Source organism: Lynx canadensis, chromosome E2 (assembly GCF_007474595.2).
Source record: "Lynx canadensis isolate LIC74 chromosome E2, mLynCan4.pri.v2, whole genome shotgun sequence".
Classification (NCBI taxonomy): Eukaryota; Metazoa; Chordata; class Mammalia; order Carnivora; family Felidae; genus Lynx; species Lynx canadensis.
In genome coordinates, this window is record NC_044317.1 from 1,324,319 (window position 1) to 1,341,468 (window position 17,150).

Below are 17,150 nucleotides of genomic sequence, written 5' to 3' on the forward strand. Positions count from 1 at the left end.
AGTGGATGGCTGCGATAAAAAAAAAAAAAAAAAAAAAGGGCAAAAGCAGATAATGTGGAGGAGAAAAGTAGAACCCTCATACATTTCCGATGGGAATGTACCATGGTGCAGCCACTTTGGAAGATTCCAGAAACTCCCCAGAAGGCTGAACACAGCTATCACGTGACCCAGCAATTGCACTCCGAGGCGTACACTCGAGGGAAATGAAAACCACTTCTGCAAAAACGCTTGGACACGATGCTCGTGTTCATGACAGCCAAAGGGAGAAACGACCGAAAGGTGCACTGACAGGACAGGACGGGTAAACGCGATGTTGTCCGTGTTCCCCACAACGGCATCGTCTTCAGCCGCAGAGACACTGACACGACCACCCTGCGGATGCACTTCAGAGATCACGCTGGGCGGAAGGAGCCAGTCACAAAAGACCGCACGCTCCATGTCCAGAATAAGCACACCCGTGTCTGCCAGGAGCCGGGGGGCGTTTGCGGATAACGAGGGGTGACTGCTGATGGGCATGAGGTTTCTTTTTGGGGCACAAAAGGGCCTTAAAGTTGTGGCAGGGCCACCGTTCTGAATATTCTGCAAGCTTACAATATTCTGTACACTTTAAGCAGAGGCACTGCGGGGTGTGTGGATTCCCTCCCGTTAGGCTGTCAACACAGACACAGACAAAGCCCCCTCCAGCTCCGGGATCTTCTCCTGGGGACCACGTGTCTGCCCTGGTCCTCAAAGACGCTCGCGCGGACTCTGAACCGGGAGGGCATGTCCTCACTGCCCGCCCGGCCACCACCCCGGCAGCTCCCACTACCGGCACAAAACCGCAGCCACCACCCGGAAGACGGAGGACGAGTGAGGGGGAGGCCGGCCCTCCACGGCGGGGGGCTTGAGGTCCGGCGCTCCGGCCGCCTGAGCGACCTCCCTGGCGCCGTGTCAAAGCGGCGCGACCGGGAATTCAGAGCTTTCCCGACACAGGGTGGTGACGGGGTGCGCTGGGGTGCGATCCCACCGGGACACGCACGTTCCGGGACGGCCGGCACCCACTCATCCCGACACACCGACCTTTCTCCAGCAAGGATTCTGGGGCTGTGGCCGGCGGGCGCGCCCCCTCCCCTCCGGGGACCCCACCGGGGGGCCAGGCATCCCAGAGCCCAGGGGCCCACAACCTACCTGGGCGGCTGCGGGGAGCGGGGCTTCGGCTTCTCCTTCTCCTTCTCGCGCTCCTTCTCGCGGTCGCGGTCTCGGTGCTGGCGGTCCTTCTCGTCGCGCTTGGCTCGCTCTCTCTCCCACTCCTCCTTCCTCCGCTGCCGCTCCTTGTCGCGCTCCCGCTCGCGCTCGCGCTCGCGCTCCCGCATGCCGGCGCTCCCGCTCTCGGTCCCGCTCGCGCTCCCGCTCACGCTCCCGCTGCCGGTTCTCGCGCTCGCGCTCACGCTCCCGGTCCTGAAGCCAAAGACACGCGCTGGGCGGTGGCCGGCAGAACGCAGGTGGCGGGGAGGCCGCGGGGGCCACCTGCCGCGCCGGCTCTGTTCCCCAGGTCGTCCTCCAGGCACCGCTATCCGGTCCGCCAGTCGCCGGGGCCGCCCCCACCCCCTTCCAGGGGCGGGGACAGCGCGGGGCACGTGCCCCTGCTTTCCGAGGCAAAGGCCTCGAGCGCCTTCCGGAACTATCGCTCAGGTCTCCTCCATCCGTCTGCTCTAATGTTCAAAGTTAAAACGGGACAAAGCCCAAATCACACAGCACGGACACGGGTTTCGGGTTTCAAGTGGCCTGTGAGGTAATGAGGTGCGCCCCTGCCCTGCCACTGGCCGCAGCCTCGGACGTGGTGGGGGACAGAGGCGGTGGAAAGCGGCTCCAACAAGTCACTTCTACCTTCAGGGAGACCCTGCCTGGCAGGCCGCACCTGTACCCCCACAGCCCGGGCCCATCCTCCAGGCCAGCAAGGCACAGCTGGGGGCGCGGGGGGGGGGTGTCACTAAAGTGGGTGAGGACATGGGTGAGGACAGCATAGTTATAAATGGTACCGCTAGGGAACCCGAGGGAGTAACACACTCAGGAGGGCAGAACACAGTCCCATGCAGAGCTGTATCAATAATCCAGTCGGCAAACCTAGTTTTTAACAAACCCAGAGCAAGGGCACAGACCAACTAAAGGAAACCACCACCAATTTAACCTGTGGATCCGAAATGTTTCTCCACGAACAGTCAGTCTGGACTTGAAACTGGTACACTCTGCCCGTGCTACTAAAACCATATGAAGTCCCAAAGATGAAAAAGGGGGTAATCTTAAAAAATGGACCAGCGCGGGGAGACGTGCACGACCGTCACACTCACCCGGTAATTGTGGTACGGCTCCGTCTCCGTGTACTGCACCCGGAAGTTCTCGTACTGCCCGCCACGCCAGAAGCGCTCGATTTCATAGTCGTAGTACGGATCTGCGTAAGGCTCCAGTCTGAAAAATGAGCGAGTAAGAGGCAAATCTTATCACTTACGAATATTAAGGCAAAAATATTACACAAAACGTTAGCAAACAGAATCCGACACCACATTAAGAAAATAAAATACGCTGTGACTCAGTGGGATTTATTCCAGGAATCTGAGGATGAGTCAGAAGGAGGAAATTCGTGAACACACCACACATAATGGCAGACCTGAAGAGAAGAACCACAGAGGATCGCACCTACGATGACAAACACCGCAGGGAGCTGGAGACAACACTTCCTAACGAGACTTAACTCACACACATACGTTGGAACTCAAGCCAACCTCTTACTAATGGGAACAGGGGCATTTCTGTAAGACCGGGCAAAGGCAAGGTGGCCACGGCCTCCATGGCCATCCACTGGCGTGGCAGAGGCTGGCTGCTGCCATCAGACGAATGAAGCTGCGGAGGCTGGGCGAGGAGGAAAAGGACCCACACCCGCAAATGAAATGGCACCAGACTTGGAACCTGAGGCACGGTAAAGCTGATACAGGCAGCCAGAGGGCCCAGGGAAGCATGAGACCGATGCCTCCACGCACACAGACGACCACTCCGGACAAGGAGCAGAGAAACCCTCTTTTAGAGCAGCAAGAAAGAAGAAACACTGAGGAACAAAGTGCGTTTAACCAGAACTGAGCAGAACCTACCTGAGAAGAGCTTTAATGTGCTCCTCAAAGACAAGGAGGACATGTGAACACACGAGACCATGTTTCTGGTCTTCAGCCAGGACTGGACGCTGCCCAGAAGTCAGCTCTCTCCATCAGTTTGCAAATGGAGGGCAATCCCAGTAAAAACACCGGTGGGCTTCCATATGGAGCTCGACAACCGGTCCCCGAAAGCACAGGCAGGCAGAGATGTGCAATCCCAGCCAAGAAAGACACACCCTGAGACAACACGACACTGCAGGCCTGCCTTTCTCACGAAGAAACAAACGGTCCAGGGACAGACCCCCGCACGTAGGATAAAGGAGCCTCCCGAGGGGCCAAGGCAGACTTGTACTCAATGGGGAAGGGACAGCCACTGACTGTGGGGAGGAAGGTAAGGAGATCCCACCTTATCCACCGACCCAGAGGACCTGCCCTGGGGGTGCCCTGGACCCTGACGTAAGTCCGGCAACAGACAGGCATTCTTTCAGGGATTTCCTGGCTCCAGACCAACTCTCCCCTGTGAGTAAGCTGGTGGGGGAAACCAACGTGCCCACAACCTCAAGAGGCTGCCAGGCCGAGCTTCTGGGTCACCCGATGGCCTCCAGCGGGCTGCCTTCTGGGAGGTGTCTGCCCCGCCTGGGCCAGGACCCCGGCAGACTGACTCACCCGAGGCCGGCTCTGCTGGAGGACACAGCTCTCTTTCACTCCAAGTGGCCAGACATCTTCCAAAGCGCCTAAGTGCCCACCACTCAGGTCGCGTGTAAGACAGCAGTCAGCAGCTGCGCAGGCCTGCCGCGGCCCAGCCCGCTGCTCGACAGCAAGAGAGAACGTGGCCCCCCAGGCCCCAGCACCATTCCCGGCCAACCCAGGCCCTGGGAGAAACACCTTCCCAAACGGATGTGAGGGTGCGTGTTCTCTCAAAGGAGGGCCGTGCCGACAAATTCGTTTCTGGAAAACCGGGTAAGCAACGTGTAACGGCCTCTCTCCCGTGGGACGGCCTGGAGTCTTAGGACACCGCCACCAGGGTCCCTACGTGAAGGAGGGAACGGTCAGGGCGCCTTTGTGGGCTCAGTGCATGTTCTTGCATTAACCGCACCCCAGCCTCCTGCACAGAGATGACATCAAAGTCACGGGACTTGAACTCGTGGCCCTGAGGTCAGGAGTCGCACTCGCACTGACTGAGCTGGCTGGGAACCCCAGGGTGACATTTCTTTCTTTTTTTTAATCATTTTTTTGTTTTCCAGCGGGGAAGAGGGGTAGAGAGAGAGGGAGACACAGACTCTGAGGCAGGCTCCAGGCTCTGAGCTGTCAGCACAGAGCCCGACGCGGGGCTCGAACTCAGGAACAGCGAGATCATGACCCGAGCCGCAGTTGGACACGTAACCAACTGACCCCCCAACGCCCCACCCCCCAGGGTGACATTTCTTAATACCTTGTGCGCATGAGGTCCCACAAGGTGGCTGGCATCTGAAAAGCACTACCTTTACTAAGTGATCCTGCTAAACAAGTTAATTCCCAAAAATGGCATAAAGAAAACACCGGTTTTCCTGTGCTGCATACTGTCTCAGGCTACTTCCTCAGGAGCTCCTGAGCGGGCACCCTTCCCCACTGGTTCCACAACAGAGCACCCAGCTCCACGCTGCCAGAGCCTGACCACGCCGCCCCTGACATCAGGTGGGGGCCCGGGCCCCCGAAGTGAAGTCCACGGCTCTCAAACCTCAGTGGGTGGGCACGAGGATCGCCCAGAAGGCTTGATAGTTAGCCAGCGGGGCCCCACCTTCCCTGGACACCCTGGCCGGCCCCTGGTGGTGCTGCCGGTCCCTCACGCCCTTCCCGACCTTCCCTCTTCCCCACCTTCCCTCACCTGGCGCACGTGGGGATCCGGCGCACAGGCCTGCCGCATCGCCGGGTGGAGAGCACCTGGGCACAGAGTTTGTTGTGCCCCGGGGTCCCAGGCAGGGAACACCAGCACGGCTGGTGGTTCTGAGTTTTACATCAACGGCCCTGAACTGCTTTTAAGCTGTCCGCTTGGTATCTGACTGAGCCCCCCACACCCTCTGCCGAGAGCACCCTGTTCTCCCGATTGCCCCGCGCGAGGCTGGCCCACGACAGGTGCCGCAGGGGCTGGCCGGGCCCCGGGGGCAGAAGGGTCTGTCTGTCCTGGCCTCTGCCCGTTGCCGCCCGCAGGACTCTGGCACCCCGGCCTCCTCGCCCACCACAGGGGAGCCGGCACAGCTGGCCAGCACTCCCCTCCTCAGCGGCCTGAGTCCCAGCCCGGCCTCCAGCTTCTCGGTGTGAACTTCCAACTGCCCCCCCCCCCCCCCCCCACTTCCTACAGCTGCCACTGCCTTCTGTTTGCACAGTCTTTACACGAAATGAAAATAGCCAGGGGGTCTCCTGTGTTTAGCGGACCCTGACTGACAGGGCAGAGGTGCCTTCTCACCCACACTCGCCACAGGGGCCCTGTTCCCAGAGGCCCTGACTGATGAGGTCCGGTGGGGCCCGACACAGGGGTGTCACAGAAGCCCCCGGTTAATTCTAGGGCAGTGACGTTGAAAAACCAAACGTGAGTGAAAACTTGGCTCCGAGGGCCGTCCTCAGAGGCTTTAGAGGCGCAAGGTCCCGCACCACGGACCCTCCGCAGAGGGAGCGTGGCACCCGCCGGCACCACACGCGGGGCAGGCCCAGGGCACAGCCGCCGGTTCGGCCGAGGCCCGCGTGCGCCCTGCAGAGCCGCACTCGCCGGCCGGCTCCCCTGAGGGCACACGCTCCAGGTCCCCCCCCCCCCCCCCCCCCCGCGCCAGCAGCGGCTGGGAGGCCGAGTGTCAAGGTTCGGAGCCTCTTCGCCCAGCGTTCAGAGTGAGCACGCTCAGAGAGCACACCCTCTGTGCCGGTCACCCCGGCCCCTGGGACTGTCCGCCTGCCCCTTGAGCCCGGCGGGACGGGAGCCTCACCTGCGCTTTCCCCAAGAAAAGTGTGAGGCCTCAGGACCCGAAGGGAGCCGTGGGAGCTGGCAGACAGAGTCCCGACTGCCACGCTCCCGTCCGGAATCTGACAGGCCTCCACACCCAGAATCAGAAAACACACTAGTCCGAACCACGGCTTTAAATCTCTACGCTGCAAACTCTGAGCTGTCCCCTGACACAAGCGTGGAGCACAGGGTCCCCCCCATCCTTCTCTGCAGGCAGAGAGCCGGGGGCAGGGTGCACGATGCGGGACACGAGCCTCGAGCTTCGAGTAGCAGCCTGGCCGGCGGAACCCTGAAAGGCAAGCCCCGTCCGCGAACCCCTTCTCTGCGCCCACCGCCACCGCCACCGCGGCCAGACCCCAGCGAGCATGCTCTCCCACGGCAGGTGTGGCCGAGCGGAGCGCTGCTATGACACTGCCTGGGCGCCAGAGCCGGCTCCGATCGCGGTGACCCGAGCCCACGCTGCGGTGGCTGCTCAGGAGAGAGCGGCCTGCGTCTGCCCCTCCAAGGGGAGCACGACAAAGCCGACCGTCCCCCGGGAAGAGGTGCGGGGGGATGTCGTGAGAGCCCCGAAGCCTTTCCACCGCATGCACTTCTCTACCAGACCAGTAACAGGACGTGTCGGAGAAGGAACAAGGCCATTTACGACGAAAAGTGTCACACCTGCCGAGTTCCTGGACTCTGGTGACAATTTCATGGGTTTTCCTGGCCGCTGGGAGACCGGGAGGAGGGTGGGAAGAGGCAGACCGCTGGGGCTCCAGGGGTTCGGAGCAGAGCTCTAGAAATGCAGAGCTCAGAGGAAGCCACGCAGAGGTGAGCCCTCTCCGGGCACCCAGCCCTGCCAGAGCCGGGGCGTTTCCTTCACGGCGCAGAAAACCCAGGAAAGCCCCTGCAGAGCTTCTGACACCATCTCGGGAAGGCCGTTCTGAGCCGAGGACGGGGAGAGGGAGGCACGGCCCCCCGAGGCCTGAGGGAAGAGCGCGAGGCTCCCGCGGCTGGGGACAGCTTCACTGTCCCTCAGAAGGGAAGGAGGGATGGCTCCTTACGCTGTCTCTCGGACATCCCTCGTGATGCGGTAATTCCAATCCCGGAAAACTTCATTTTCCTTGTCAAACTCCCGTTCGTCTTCGCCGATGGTCACCGTAAACCTTTTCTCTTCAAAATCGGGCTCCTGTTCTTTTCGAATGGTTGCTTTTTTTAAAACCTACCGTCGTAAGAAGGAAGAAGTCAACGCTAGTCGCTGTCACGAAAGGCGGCCCCACGGCGCCCCAGCCAGGGCAGCGGGAGCGGCCGAGGGACTCCAGGCCCAGGCACACCATCTCTGCACCAGCAGGACGGGCCCGCCAGGCGGTGCCACGGAGCTGGCTTGCCTTCTGGAAAGGGGTAACAGAGCCGGCCACCTCCTGAGCCAGGGAGCCCCAGATACTCGCTCGTGACGGGGCCCAAGCATGGAGAGAAAGCGGTTCCAGGGCTGGGGGGGGGGGGGGGGGGGGGGGGGGGGGGAGTGGGGGCTGGCTCCGTGCTGAGCCAGGCAGGGGAATGGTTTCGTTTTTACCCTGTCACCTCACTGGAGAGAAAGTGAAGTGAGGGCCTGGAAAGCAGGTCTGGTGGCGACAGACCACAAGCCTGACGGCCAGGGCCACGGGACAGCCTGGAGGGAGGGCGCGGGTGGGGACAGCGGCCGTCTCGGGAAGGGATGGGCCTGCACACGCACGGGCCACGGCTCCAGGAGGCCGGGGGCCGCAGCACCAGCCGGGGTGCGGTGTGACGCCACCCGAGCCACGGGAAGACAGCGCGCCTGGGCCTTGGACAGACCGACAGAGCTCTCTTAACTCTTAGGAAACCACTCCCTCACTTCAGAGACTTCACTGAGTTTCCAGTCACTGTCTCTGAATCAAAGCAACGCTACTCGTGCTCAAGAATTTTCCTCAGGCCCTCCAGTTACCTCCTTCGCGTGCCGGAGTCCTCGTTCCCAGGCACTCTCCGTGGGGGGCTCTGGAGGGGGTGGAGGCAAAATTTCATCAACTACGGGCCCACCCTATTAAGAAACAAGAAGGGAAAAGTTGAGAAAGCAAGCAAAACTTCAAAATCTACAAAGAGACGGGAGCAAGAACACCAGCTAGAAGGTTATCGGCCGCACGCCCCTGGCACTCCAAGCCTCAGTGTGGCCCCTGACCTGCTGCCCTGAGCCTAGGGTTGCCTCCTCACAGAGACACGGAAGCATCTGGAAGGCGACCCAGTGACCGTGACGTCACAGAGGTGCCTTTTACACAAGGTGTACCGATGGGCTGTAAGCAGAAGGTTCGGAGAGCTTAGCTGTCCCGTCCGTTAGCAATGAAAGAAAGAGAGGGGTTCACGCACCCAGGGGTTGGCAGGCATCAGCGGGTGAGGTCCAAGAGGTGGGGCACCATTAGGCGGGAAAGGTTCGGCTTTGGTGATTAAGGAATAGTTGCCCTTGTCGTTGACTCCGGGGTGTATAAACCTACAGTTCATTCCCCACGTGCAGTTCCCTGTGGAGACAAAAGCCAGGTCAGAAAGGGGAGCCAATCGGAGCACACGAGGTCAGCTTCCTGCCCGCTTTGCCCACAGCGGCTCCAGGAGCGGCAGCTTCGCCGGGGGGCCCGTGCGGTGCCACACAGGGCGCCCTCGCCACCCCACAGGCCGTGTGAACCCGAGTCCGAATGGGCCCGGAGTCAGGCAGCAGTGGTGGCGGGGTCGGGCTCAGAGTTGGGCTGCCTGGGCTCACCCTTCATGCCTGAACCGAGCACAGCAAAGAACCCCCGCCCCGTGCCTCCACCTTCACACACACACACACACACACACGCACACGCACACGCGCACGCGCACGCGCGCATGTGCGTGGTTCCTGGCAGGCAGGCCCGGACCGGGCCCCGGGCTAAGGAGCTTCCTGAGAGCAGCACTTCCTGAGTGCTCCCGAAAGGGACTGAGGTTATGCGGTGGAGGAAACGTGGCCCCTGTTCCTAAGTGACTCTGTGAGTAGTTCATTTCCCCCTAAAAATAGAAAAAGTCCGGGAGCTTCCCAATCACAGGCGGCCCTGGGTTTCCTGCTCGGACGACACTGCACCCCCAGAAAGGCTCAGAGGTATGCAAGGAGGACCCTGATTTATTCGGACTCAAAAAACCACGCATACTGAAACAGCCATCACAGAGAAGCATCGAAGGATGCTTCCAGAATTCCGCCAGTCAGTCTCTGGGTGTCTGTACCAGCTCTGGACGTCTGTGTTTCTCCCACCAAAGCCTCACATACCATTTCAGGACATTTCTGGACTTAAAAAATGTATTAACGAGAACACACATAGACAACCCTAATAATCTGGGTGCTTATAAAAAATATCTTTTAGAATTACTTGGTGACAGAACACCAATATCGTTCAAGGAAACTGCCTGATTTTCCAGAGCAGAAGGCAAGAAGCCCACGTTTCAATTTAACCAGTAAGTGAATCAGTTTTTTTTTTTTTTTTAATTTTTTTTTTCAACGTTTTTATTTATTTTTGGGACAGAGAGAGACAGAGCATGAATGAGCGAGGGGCAGAGAGAGAGAGGGAGACACAGAATCGGAAACAGGCTCCAGGCTCCGAGCCATCAGCCCAGAGCCCGACGCGGGGCTCGAACTCACGGACCGCGAGATCGTGACCTGGCTGAAGTCGGACGCTTAACCGACTGCGCCACCCAGGCGCCCCGAATCAGTTTTTAAAATATTAATTTTGGGGGGCACCTGGCTGGCTCAGTCAGTGGAGCATGCAACTCTTGATCTCAGGGTCATGAGTTCGAGCCCCATGTTGGGTATAAAGAGGATGTTGAAAAATTAAAAAAATAAAATAAAAATGTAATTTTTTGAACAGGAGTATCTACACAAGCTCAAAAATAAATATAGCATACGATATCTAAATGACTTAAAAATGTTTTCAACAGGTTAACATGTAGTTAAAATTTAAACCATCTTTCAATATATATTCACTTTTTAAAAATGTTTACTTATTTTGAGAGAGAGAGAGAGAGAGAGAGAGAGGGAGAGAATCCCAAGCAGAGTTCCACACTGTCAGCACAGAGCGGGACGTGGGGCTCGATCCCACAGACCGTGAGATCATGACCTGAGCGGAACTCAAGAATCAGATGCTTAACTGACAGAGCCACCCAGGCGCCCCCCGTATATTCACTCCTAAATGTGATACTCCATTTAAATGTTTCTGTTGACAAAACATAGTTTTCTTCGTACAAATTACAGAGAACTAATTGTTTGGTATTCAGAAAAAAGCTAAATTTACCTTTTAAACATCATGAATATTTTAACTTGCGTTAAAACTTACTAACGAATTGATCTGAGTTAAATGCGAAATAAAGTATGCTTAAAATTACTTCTCTGGAAATGTGAAAATGACTTTTAAAATTGTTTTTTAAAATATTTTTGAGGGAGAGCGAGTGAGCATGCATGTGTGAGCAAGCATGAGTGGGGGGAGGGGCAGAGAGAGGGGGACAGAGGGTCTGAAGCAGGCTCTTCACTGACAGCACAGAGCCTGAGGTGGATCCTCAACTCACGAACCTCGAGACCACGACACGAGCCAAAGTCAGACGTTCAACCGACCGAGCCGCCCGGGCTGCCCATTTAAAATTCTTAATTTTTTTTTAATGTTTATTTTTATCTTTGAGAGAGACAGAGACAGAAAGCGAGTAGGTTAGGGGCACAAAAAGGGGGAGACACAGGATCGGAAGCAGGCTCCAGGCTCCGAGCTGTCAGCACAGAGCCCGACGCGGGGCTTCAACTCGCGAACCGTGAGATCGCGACCTGAGCCGAAGTCGGACGCTCGACTGACTGAGCCAGCCACCCAGGCGCCCCTAAAATTCACGCAGAAGTCAGAGTCTGGGAAATGTTATACTACAGGGGGCTCAAAATCCCAGAGTCTCAGAGAGGTTTAAAGAAAACAGACTAGGCAGTCCTGTATCTAAATAAAGAATTCCAAATGCTATCAAGTGCTCTGCCTTTTAAGCCTGTGAGAACTCACACGACATCCTCGCTGCCGTGTAGTTAGACTAACGGATCACAAAGGCTTACTGCAGAAACTTTCCGAGCGCAGAAAAGTATTAATATAGGTGCCAGCTTTTCTATGACTTTTTAAACCTAAAATATGTAACTGGGTGGCGGATAAATAGGTTTGTTAATCTGGGGTTTTTTTTCTTTCTTTCTTTCTTTTTTTTTGTATTTAAAATATTTCCAAAAGAAAATCAAAAACGTCTCCCATGAGCCTACTGACAAAAAAGACCTTTTACTGCTGCCACAAGCAGGGGGAGAAAAGAGGGAGAAGAGCAGCAGCGGGTGGCCCCCGAGTCTCCGGCAGGTGACAGGAGCCCGTCCTCCTGGACCCTCTGCTCCGGGGTGGGCGGAGACCCTTGCCGGCCACCAGAGGCGAAGAGAAGGCTGTTCCGGGCGGAGGCAGGGGAGGCCGGCCCGCACCGCCGGGACGGGTGCCCACGGAGGGTGGTGTGGGTCGGCACACCCACAGAAGAGGGGGGCAGAAGCTGTGTGCTCCCGCTGGCCTTTTTACTCTAAGATTCTATCTTCAAGTCGCCTCCATACCCAACATGGGACTCGAACGCAAGACCCCAAGATCAAGAGTCGCACGTCCCACCGACGGAGCCAACCACTCACTAGCCTTTTTAAGAGTGAATTTTTGTGTAGAAAAAAGCCTGGAACGAAGCACCCCGGATTGTCGGCTGGTCGAAAGACTTCTGTCTTTTACTGTCCTGACTCTGTCAGTATACAACGCTTTCGTAATTTAAAAAAGTATCTTGTAGGGGCGAGCCCCGCAAGAGACTCCGCGCGGGTGGCGTGGCACCTGCCTGGGACTCTCTCTCTACCCTTCTCCCACTTGCGCTCTCTCAAAATAAAGAAATGAACTTAAAAAAAAACCCCAGCATTTTGTTTGGGCGAAAGTATTCTCTAGAAACTGGAAGAATAAATCTTGTTTTAAACCCCCACGGCCTTCTACTTCTAAGAGAAACTTCACAAACACAGAGTTCGTGTGGACTGTGACTCTGGACGAATACACGGCTGACAATTATGGGAGGACCCTGGCCAGAAAGAAACAAGGAAAGTGGAAGCTGGGTCACGCCGTCAGGACGAGGGCGTTGAGTTTCTTCATGATGGTTTACACAGGGCTTTGAACGCACCGATGACGTTTTAGTTCTTAACTGAAAAGCAAATGTATGAAATCAAAGTAACGTATACACAAAACATATGCAAACACTCTGAAAGTTAGCGCCACCTCCAGGCCTCCAGGGCCTCCTACCAGAGCCAGTCACCAATTTACTGGGGGAGGATTGACCAACCAATCAATCCACGGTGTAGCCGTCCCCACTTTTTCCTGGTCATTTATACACTTGGTGTTGAGCCTTGCTTTTTTTCCCCCCGAATAACAGGGGGAATAACAGGTTCCTACAAAGAAGGAACCTGCGTGTTCAATCCCACCAAACCCACGATCGGCGAAACAGATACAAATCTGCAGAAATCAAAGAAACTAAACCCCGAGATGAGAGGAAACCAAACCCACGTCTCCCAGGCCAGGGCCCTGCTGGCCACAACCACACACCTGACCGAGGAGGAATCCACTTCTCCCGCAGTGTGAAATGTCCGAAGACAGCATCGTGTCTGTGGGCACACGTGTGAGCGTGTATGTGTGGTGGGCCCAGAAACACAAGCAGATTTTTAAATTTCTGATTGTCAGTCTGACCGGTGTCAGTACAAGGCAGTGCTGGTATCATTTCTAGAGGCTGCGCTCACTCACTGTATCTGCAAAGTGTCCTGCTACTTTGTTATTTCTGAGTAAGACAGCGGCCTTAGTCACTGGTCCCATTTCCTGTTAGCCTGAATAACTCAGAATAGAAAATAAACACAGGGATCACAAGGACAGAGAAGTTTAAAGTGCTTCATGGTTTTAAAAAAATGCCACTGAAAGGGGCGCCTGGGTGGCTCGGTCAGTTGAGTGTCCGACTTCAGCTCAGGTCATGATCTCATACTCTGTGAGTTTGAGCCCCGCGTCAGGCTCTGTGCTGACAGCTCAGAGCTTGGAGCCTGCTTCAGATTCTGTATCTCCCCCTCTCTCTGCCCCTCCCCTGCTCATGCTCTGTCTCTCTCTCTCTCTCAAAAATAAATAAAAAACATTAAAAAAAAAAAACTCTATTTCAAAAACACTGCTATGAGCGTTACTTTTCTTTCTGCAAACCTCTTTTTTATGTTAGTTTATTTTGAGAGAGAGAGAGAGAGAGACAGGGGAAGGGAGGGAGGAAGGGACGGAAGAGGGGTGGAGGGAAGGGAGACAGAGGATCCCCAACAGGCTTCATGCCGTCAGCATACAGTCCGACTCGGGGCGCCGACTCCGAGCTGTGAGATCCCAACGGGAGCTGAAATCGAGAGTCGAAAGCCTGACCGACAGAGCCTCTCAGGCGCCCTCCTTTTCGCAGACCGCTTGAATCCTGCCGTTAAACGGAAGGCAGCCTGTCCCCCGTCGGCTTCCGCGTTCACCCTGCCATGCGGTGTCGCTGCGGTTGGAGCAGGCGAAGAAAACGCAGCCTCGGGGGGCGATGCAGCGGATGAGGGAGGGGACTCAGCAGGCTTTGAAGAACCCCTCGCGCCCTCGACACTACACCGACCCGGTCCGGCGAAGGCTTCTCGCCGCCAGCCGCCGTGCGGGGGTCCGTCACCCTCTCGCCGAGCACTTCCAACTGTTGTACTCGCGCCCACCGGTCTATCTCGACCCGTGAGCGGACCTTCTGCCCAGAAGGGAGTCGGTGACATCGCGCGACGGTCGCTAAACGCTGCGGCTGGAGGTTCGGGCTCTCCCAAACTCTGATCTCCACTCGAGAGCCCGGGAGCCCAAACCTCATCATCAGCGACGGACGCCGTCAGCCGCTGTCTGGGGAGCGGCAGGCTCTGCTCATTTCCGGGCCACCATGCCCGGTCCCCGCGGGGACGCCGGCTGGCCCAGCCCATGGCGCGAACCTCGCGCGCCCTCCCTGGGGATGACGTCCGCGCCTCACTGCGGCAGAGGGGCTCCGTGAGTACTTCCCAGATCGTCTCGCCGAGTGTGCGAAAGACCAGCGCTGAGGGGCTGCGGGTCTTCCAGGGTGATGGAGACGTTCCTGGACTGGACTGTGTGACAGCCACACAACTTGGTAAATTAAAAAAAAAAAAACACCACTGAATTGCATGCTTAGAACAGGCAAATTTTCTGGCACGGAAATTAAGGTGTTTTTTTTTTTGTGTTTTTTTTTTTTAAAGACCTGTACTTGAGTGTAAAAGAATTCTCACTGCTCTATCACAGACACCATTAAATGAAATTGCTATTGTCACTCCGAGTGCACGGGGCCAGCACCTGACTGCTAGTAATCTCAGCATCACAAAAGTTGTTTTGACCTGGAAGAGAGTCTGAAGAAATGCTAGGGGTTCACAGGCCGCAGTTTAAGACCTGCTGCTTTAAACATAACGGAGAGGGGTGCCTGGGTGGCTCGGTTGGTTAAGCGTCCGACTTCGGCTCAGGTCATGATCTCGCAGTCCGTGGCTTCGAGCCCCGTGTCGGGCTCTGTGCTGACAGCTGGGAGCCTGGAGCCTGCTTTGGATTCGGTGTCTCCCTCTCTCTCTGCCCCTCCCCGGCTCATGCTCTGTCTCACTCTCTCAAGAATAACTAACATTAAAAAAAAAAAATTAAACATAAAGGAGAATGCAGAGATTCCAAAGTGGGCAACAGACACCTCTCCCAGGAGGGGATCCTCTTTGAACGGCCAACAAGCACACGAAGAGATGCTCACGTCACCCGGGACCGTGGGAATGGAAATCAGAAGCACACCCACTGGGATGCTCTCTCTCAAAAAGTCAGAAAACACCAAGCGTAGGGGAGGAGGACGTGGCTGTCGGGAGCACAACGTGGCGGGGCTGCCCCAAAACACAGCGAGGAGGCGCCTCAAGAAACGGAAACTAAAGCCACCGCACGACCCAGCAAGTCTACCGTATACACCCCCAGAACTTCAAAGCGGGGTCTCGAAGAAACATCTGCACCGTTCACAGCAGCCGGAAGATGAAAGAACCCCGGTCCGCTGTTGGACAAGTAGGTGCACACGCGGCGGAGGACGAACCTTGGGAAGAAAGGAGATTCTGACACGCGCTAAAACACAGGGGGGCCCCGAGGACGCTGCCACGTGAGATGAGACAGTCACATAAAGACAACCATCGCACCGTTCTACTGATATGGGGCACCGGAAGGAGTCACGTTCACAGACAGTAGGAGGGTGGTCGCCAGGGCTGGGGGAGGGAGGAATGGGAGGTTATCGTTTAATGGCTACAGAGCTTCCCTCGTACAAGATGAAGAATTTCAGAGGTGATGGTGGCGATGGCCCCGATGTGAATGTACTCAACACCACAGAACCCTACACTTAAAAAGAGTTACAATGGAGGGGCCCCTGGGGGGCTCTGTCGGCTGAGCGTCCGACTTCGTCTCAGGTCGTGATCTCACGGTTCATGAGTTCGAGCCCCGTATCGGGCTCTGTGCTGACAGCTTGGAGCCTGGGGCCTGCTTCGGATTCTGTGTCTCCCTCTCTCTGCCCCTCCCCCACTCAGGCTCTGTCTCTTTCTCAAAAAAAAAATTTAAAAAGTTTAAATAGTTACAGGGGCGCCTGGGTGGTTCAGTCAGTTGAGCACCCGACTTCACCTCAGGTCATGATCTCATACTCTGTGGGTTCGAGCTCCACATCGGGCTCCGTGCTGACAGCTCACAGCCTGGAGCCCGCTTCAGATTCTGTGCCTCCCCCTCTCTCTGCCCCTCCCCTGCTCATGCTTTGTCTCAAAAAAAAAAAAAAAAAAAAAAAAAAAAAAAAAAAAAATAAAAATAGTTACCATGGTAAATTTCACGAGGTGCATTTTATCAAATTGGGGGGGGCGGGGGGAGGGGGTCAGGGAAGAAAGCGAGAGGGAGAAAGAACAGGAAGGAGCAGAGACCAGGAGGCCTGTCCCACAGAATGGGCTGGGCGCCATTGATAGCTGGCCCAATCGGAAACCCAACGTAGGACATAGTTTCAAGAAGACGTTATTTCCATCACTGTAGGGGGAGCTTCCCATCTCGATGACTTAACATAAATACACCAGAGGTAAAAACATATCGTAAACAAAGTACTGGTGCTTAAAGACGTTTCAACCTATGTTCCTGTGTTTTCTTGCCAATGGTCACAAATATCAATGTACCCATTTGGGCAACGAATGATTAATCCGGGGGTATCTTTTAATAGAACTATAACTAACAAACTTTCTCAGGAAGAAACCTCAAATTAAGATATAAATTACATGCCGTGTAATGTCCCAATCTAAAGCGAACAATTTCGCGGGTTTCAGCACATACGCGCAAGGCTGTCCAACCATCATCCTAGAAGGAAACCCTGCACTCATTAGCCATCACCCCTACTGCCCGTAGCCACTCCCCCTCCCTCCAGGCTCCTCAGTTTAGACAACGGCTAATCCAGTTCCTGCCTCTGTGGATTATCCTGGACAGCTTGCACACGAGGAGGCCTTTTGTGTCTGGCATCTTTCGCTCGGCATGACGTCCTCACAGTTCATCCGTGCTGTGGTCCCAGTACTCCACTCTTCTTGTGGCCGAGTAATATTCCACCGTACAGACGGACCACGCTGTCTGACCATTTATGAGCTGACAGACACGGGCGCTGTGTGCACTCGTGGGCTGTTTCAAACACTGCTATTACGACCATTTGTGCACAAGTTTTTGGGTGGACGTACGTTTTCATCTCTCTCGGGTGGAGATCTAGAAGCAGAATCGATGGGGTCACGTATGGTCCTACACGCCCGTGTCCTCAGGAGCCGCCAGACTGTCTTCCAGCAGCTGCACCAGGTCACGTCCCCACCAGCAGGGTGTGAAGGTCCCCTTTCTCCCCATCTTCGTCAAACGCGACAAACTCTGTTTTATTTCTAAAGTGACTTCTCCTGCTCCTGAAGGGAACTTACACGATTTGTCTCAATGGAACACCAAGCTTATAAAATTGCAGGT

General features: G+C 56.0%; 1 protein-coding gene across 1 annotated transcript in view; it reads right to left on the minus strand.

Moving 5' to 3' along the window:
• Nucleotides 1-17,150, minus strand: part of ZC3H18 (zinc finger CCCH-type containing 18) — a 57,359-nt gene that overhangs the window by 21,060 nt on the left and 19,149 nt on the right. Inside the window, 6 exon segments of the mRNA XM_030297600.1 lie at nucleotides 1,168-1,352; nucleotides 1,354-1,437; nucleotides 2,328-2,445; nucleotides 7,137-7,294; nucleotides 8,036-8,128; nucleotides 8,452-8,600. Of these exon segments, the coding sequence (XP_030153460.1) occupies nucleotides 1,168-1,352; nucleotides 1,354-1,437; nucleotides 2,328-2,445; nucleotides 7,137-7,294; nucleotides 8,036-8,128; nucleotides 8,452-8,600 (787 nt within the window).